The following is a 6331-nucleotide window of genomic DNA, read 5'->3' on the forward strand; positions in this document are numbered from 1 at the left end:
AGCGAGACCGATGTGACTCCTCCACTACCTGGAAATCAAACCATTGATGAATATTGAATTGAAGTATTCTATTCAAGGCAAAATTACGAATATTGGAAGGTATACACGCCACCCATTGTGGCGTACCAAGTTCCATAGATTTCGAATAATTTAAGATTTGATGATGGTATACACTTAGCTATGAAAAATAATATAGTCCACCCCAACGTGGCATATTGTTTAGTAATAGGACCGAAGTAACATTTAAACAAAATTAGGTGGTATACATGTCACACATCGTGGCGTACCAGAAGCTTATGGTGTTTAGATGTTAGTGCATTAAATTTTAATAATTTAGATCTTAATAATTAATGCACCCTTATTTATGTGATGTTTTTATGCATGATTCTCAGGATAAAATGGGCTTTAATCCACTATTCACCATACTTAAGGATAACAAACTTACCAGACCTAACTATATTGAATGGAAACGAAATTTGGACATTGTGTTGACTGCTGAGGAGTACAAGTTTTGTACTTATGAACCCAAGCCTGAACAGCCTGCTGCTGATGCTCCTGAAGATGAGAAAGAATATTATAAACGGTGGATTAAGGCTGATGAGATGTCGCGATGTTACATTCTGGCAGCAATGTCGGGTGTTTTGCAGCATCAGCATCAGTCTATGGCCACTGCTTCGGATATGCTCTTTAATCTCAAGGAACTTTTTGGAGATCAGAATAGGGCTGCTAGGCAAGTAGCCATGAAAGCTTTAATGAACACTCAGATGGCTGAAGGCACACCTGTAAGGGATCATGTTCTCAAGATGATGTCGCATCTGAATGAGATAGAGATCCTTGGTGCTGAACTTGACGGGGAAACCCAGATTGACATTATCCTTATGAGCTTGTCCAAGAGTTTTGAGCAGTTCCGCTTGAATTACAACATGAACAAGAGGCAGTATAGTCTCGCGGAACTGCTGACAGAACTTCAGGCAGCTGAAGGATTATTTCGGCAGAGTGTTCAAGTGTATGTGGCTGAGAAAGGTTCTTCCTCTAAGCCGAAAGGTATTAAGAAGAAGAAAAAGGCTCAGACACAGAAAGCTGTGAAGGCAGTGGGAGTTCAGGGTGGTGTGAAAAAGCCTAAGGGAAAGTGCTTCAGATGCAAACAGTCAGGTCACTGGAAACAGGATTGTCCTCTTCCTAAGAAGACAAACAATACCGGTATGTCTCTTTCTCTAGTTACAGAAACATTTATAGTGGCTATATCTACGAGCACTTGGTGTGTAGATACAGGAGCCACTGATCATGTTTGTAATTCTATGCAGGGGTTCCAGCTATCCAGAATGCTTAGAGATGGTGAGATATACGTGTTCATGGGAGATGCTACGAAAGTAGCAGTAGTTGCAGTATGAGTTATTCATTTATGTTTTGGTTCTGATAGGATTTTGGTTTTGAACAATTGTCTTTATGTACCTTCTTTTAGAAGGAATTTAATTTCGGTTTTTAAACTTGCTTTGGATGGTTATAATGTTTGTTTGGATCGTAATGTTTCTATTATGATGAATAAACGAATTATATGTTCTGGTACATTGTAAGATAATTTGTATATAATTAATCATAGTCAACCTGCACTGCAACTGCAATTTAGGGAATTGAACAACACATCTTCTAACTCTACTAAAAGAAAGGAACCTTCTAGTTTGAACCAAACATATCTTTGGCACTTGAGATTAGGTCATATTAACTTGAAGAGGATTCAAAGACTGGTAGTAGACGGGCCTTTAAGCTCATTGGCAGTGGAGCCATTTCCAGTTTGTGAATCCTTCTTGGAAGGTAAAATGACTAATAGGCCTTTCAAGGCAAAGGGGAATAGAGCCAAACAAGTATTAGAATTGGTTCACTCTGATTTATGTGGACCCATGAATATCCAAGCAAGAGGTGGTTATGAATATTTCGTCACTTTCATTGATGAATATTCTAGATATGGGTACGTTTATTTGTTGCGCCGTAAGTCTGAGTGATTTGATAAGTTCAAAGAGTACAAAGCTAAAACGGAGAAGCGACTTAATAAAAGTATCAAGTCACTACGATCAGATCGTGGTGGCGAATACTTGCTTGGAGAATTTAGGGAATATTTATCAGAAAATGGGATAGAATCCCAGTTAACTGCACCAGGCACACCCCAGCAGAACGGTATAGCAGAGAGAAGGAACCGAACTCTTTTAGAGAGTGTTAGATCGATGATGAGTTATTCGGATTTACCCAAGTCGTTTTGGGGACATGCTTTAGAGACATCAGTTTATCTTCTGAACTTAGTACCTTCTAAGTCGGTTCCTAAAACCCCCTTAGAATTGTGGACCGGGGATAAACCGAGTCTAAGACATATTCGAATATGGGGTTGTCCAGCACATGTGCTGAACAAGAACACGACTAAGTTAGAATCTCGTACAGAAGTAAAGTTGTTTGTAGGCTACCCCATGGGAACGAAAGGATATTTATTTTATAGTCCGAAGAATCGGGATGTCATTGTTAGCACCAATGCAAGATTCTTGGAGGAGGACTATATAATGAATCATAAACCCATGAGTAGTGTCGTTTTAGAGGAACTAGTGGGAGGGACAAATAATACCCATGAAGCTGTAGTACAAGTAGAACAACCACAACATAATGTACAACCTGTCACTAATACCGCACCAGTGCCTCGTCGTAGTGGGAGGGTTGTTCAACAGCCTGATAGATTCATGTTTTTGGGAGAGTCTTCAGACTTGGTCCCTGGTGAACATGATGATGATCCCCGTACATACGAAGAGGCAGTACAAGACAAAGATGCAGATCTTTGGCAAAAGGCGATGGAATCTGAGATAGAATCAATGTATTCTAATCAGGTCTGGGAGCTCGTGGAACCACCCAAAGGTATAAAACATATTGGATGTAAGTGGATCTACAAGAAAAAGAGGGGATTAGATAAAAAGGTGAAAGCCTGGAAAGCAAGACTTGTTGCGAAAGGGTATACTCAGAAAGAAGGTATCGATTATGAGGAAACCTTTTCACCTATAGTCATGCTTAAGTCAATCTGTATTCTTTTATCTATAGCAGCTCATCTCGATTATGAGATTTGACAAATGGATGTCAAGACAGCTTTTCTTAATGGAAGTCTTGAAGAAACCATCTATATGCAGCAACCAAAAGGATTCATTAAGGAAGGCCAAGAGCATCTGGTATGTAAGCTTAAGAGGTCTATTTATGGACTTAAACAAGCTTCTAGAGACTGGAATATTCGTTTTGATCAGGCAGTCCAGTCATATGGATTTGATCAAAGTCCAAGCGAATCGTGCGTGTATAAGAGAAGTGAAGGTAATGCAGTGGTTTTTCTAGTACTATATGTAGATGATATTTTACTCATTGGAAACAATGTTGAGATGTTGTCATCAGTAAAGGCATGGTTGTTCAAACAATTTGATATGAAGGACTTAGGTGAAGCGGCATACATCCTTGGGATCAAAGTTATAAGGGATCGCAAGAAAAGGATGTTGGCTTTATCTCAAGAGCCCTACATTGATGAAGTATTAGCTCGTTTTAACATGCAGAACTCCAAGAAAGGTTTTTTACCTTTTAAGCATGGAGTTGCTCTATCTAAGAAGCAGTGTCCTTCGACACCTAAGGATATAGAGAGCATGAAAGCAGTTCCTTATGCTTCAGCATGTGGAAGCTTAATGTATGCTATGTTATGTATGAGGCCTGACATCTGCTTTGCTGTAGGCATGGTTAGTAGATATCAGTCGAACCCAGGTCAGGAATATTGGAGTGCAGTAAAAACTATACTCAAGTACCTGAGAAGGACTAAGGAGTATATGTTAATTTACAAGGCCTCAGATCTATTTCCTTTGGGATATACTGATTCAGATTTCCAATCAGATAGGGTAAGAGGAAATCAACCTCGGGATATGTTTTTACTTTGGGAGGTGGAGCCGTTATATGGAGGAGTGTAAAGCAGAAATGCATTGCAGACTCCACCATGGAGGCCGAGTACGTGGCGGCCTCTGAGGCTGCCAAGGAGGCTGTATGGTTCAGGAACTTCCTTTTGGACTTAGATGTGGTACTTAATTTACCTAGGAGCTTGACGGTGTATTGTGATAACACTGGTGCTGTGGCAAATTCAAAGGAACCGCAAGACCACAAAATAGCTAAATATATTGAACGTAAGTATCATCTCATACGAGGAATCGTAAAGCGAGGGGATATAGTTGTGGCTCACATATCATCAGAAGACAACCGAGCAGATCCTTTCACAAAGAGCTTGCCAACCAAGGTTTTTGACAAGCATGTGGAAGCGATAGGAGTCAGATGGATGGACACATAGATTTTTATGTAATAGTGGATTAAATAAACACTGATGTACACATAGAATATTTTGAGTATAAGTGGGAGATTGTTAGTGTATACTAAAAATATTTATTTGAAGTATGTACATTTATTTATGGCCAGTTTATTTGAGAATCATTTGAATGTTTACATGTTGTCTAATATTATATATTGTGAACAATCTAGTATCAAATGGGATACAGAATATTAGATTGTTAAATACGGTTATATAATATAATAAGGTTCACAGCACAAGTGGTGTTGGATAATCCACTGGTATGGCTGTAGTATTATTTAGATTAGTTTATATTGACTAATAAATAATACTAGTATACTTTGTGTATATTGAACAGGATCAAATTTAGAATTGTTCCCTTAATACTGATTAAGAAGGAGAACTAAGATTCTATGTTATTATTAATGCTTAGGTTCTTAATCCGGAAATAGTAATTGACACGTGTATATTATTTACATGCTTTGATTTATATATGAAATAATTCTTTTGAATTATATCATTATATTTTGGGTGATGGAATTATATACATGGTGGATATTATTTATTGAAGGAATCCATGTCCTGATAATATTCGGGTTAATGATGTCCCCTTGAAAGCTCAAAAAGATTTAATTATGTGAAACCCTGCAGGTGGAATTTATTCTGGCATAATTAAATAAAGGTTGAGTGGATGATCAAGGATAAAAGATATTAATTAAATAAATTATCAGTAATTTATTTAATTAATGGACATATGATATTTTAAACATGGGGAATTTAATAAGCAAATAATATTGGAACCGAATTAATTAAATTACGGTATTAGGAAAGGTAGTGCAAATATTAATTCTTTAGTGGATTGAATTAATATTTAATTACATTGGGCTAGGTTCAAGATGTAATTAGAAGGCCCAACCTAATTATCCATGGTCCCTATTGTAGCCTATATATATTCTTATTCTCTTCTTGCTTGGAATTGTGTGAAAACATATTGTAGCCACCAAGGAGCAAGAAGAGAGGATAACTTGAGAAGACGGAGGCCACACTTCGCTCAAGGGAATTTGGGAATACAATAGAAGAGCGTGGAATTAACCATTAACAAGGTAATCCTCTTTTCGTAATCTTTATCATAAAACGTAGTAACACCCTAAGTCCGTGGTTCCCAACAGTTATTAACTTGATCTAAATTTGGTTTCTAGATTTGTTATTCCCAGTGGACTAACAATGAGATTTACAGAAGGGGGTTGAATGTAAATCTCAAAACTTTTTCAAGTTTTGAGCAGTTTCTAAGGCTAAGTGTTTGAGTGATCAAATGTGTGTGAATTGCTTGAAGCTGATACAGACAGATATATATTCAAACACAAATGTAATGAACACAAAGAACTTAAAAAACTTTTCTGGTGGATTTGTTGTTCCACCAGAGATGTGTTATTTCAGAAAATCTGTGATTCAAAGAATTAAATCACAGCTGCTTCCTAGTACAAACTAGATGATTTTCTCTTTTGATATTTCTAAACAGCTCAGGAAAATTCATATCTAATTACTAGCTGCTACTTGGTTTATATATCACCAAGTTTACAAGTGAAGACAAACTATAAAATACAATTGAAAAGATTCTTCACATGTTTCTTCTTCATTTCTCTATCCAATGCAATCTAGGATAATCTGTAAATCTTTGAATACTTCCTTGTTTGCATCAGAATGGAAATGCTGCATTTTCTTGATTCCTCCTAGAGGCTTCCACATTCCAGTATGCCTCTGTCAACCCATGTGCCTCTGTCAGCTTGTGAATTGTCACTATCAACTGCTAATGAACTAAGCATCCGTTGAAGCTTTCATCCGTTGATGCCTTATCCGTTGAGGCTTTATCCGTTGAAGCTTTATCCGTTGATGCATTATCAGTTGAAGTCTTTATCCGTTGAAGCATTAATCCGTTGATGGATATTATCCGTTGAAGCATTTATCCGTTGATGGATATTATCCGTTGAAGCATTA

At 37.4% G+C, this 6331-nt stretch overlaps 1 protein-coding gene across 1 annotated transcript; it reads left to right on the forward strand.

The window, feature by feature from the left end:
• The first annotated feature begins 398 nt into the window (after positions 1-398).
• Positions 399-1487, forward strand: LOC141683578 (uncharacterized). Its single transcript, XM_074488323.1, has 2 exons — positions 399-1200; positions 1305-1487. The coding sequence occupies exons 1-2, from the start codon at positions 399-401 to the stop codon at positions 1328-1330; spliced, it is 828 nt and encodes a 275-aa protein (XP_074344424.1). The 3' UTR covers positions 1331-1487.
• The last annotated feature ends 4844 nt before the right edge of the window (positions 1488-6331 follow it).

The sequence above is a fragment of the Apium graveolens genome, chromosome 9, assembly GCF_009905375.1.
Source record: "Apium graveolens cultivar Ventura chromosome 9, ASM990537v1, whole genome shotgun sequence".
NCBI classification, from domain to species: Eukaryota; Viridiplantae; Streptophyta; class Magnoliopsida; order Apiales; family Apiaceae; genus Apium; species Apium graveolens.

Bases quoted from the DNA above. Each gene is read 5' to 3' on its own strand.
- LOC141683578 (XM_074488323.1), top strand. From the start codon at position 399: ATGGGCTTTAATCCACTATTCACCATACTTAAGGATAACAAACTTACC. The intron at 1,201-1,304 runs GTATGTCTCTTT...AATTCTATGCAG, and splicing joins TAAGAAGACAAACAATACCG to GGGTTCCAGCTATCCAGAAT.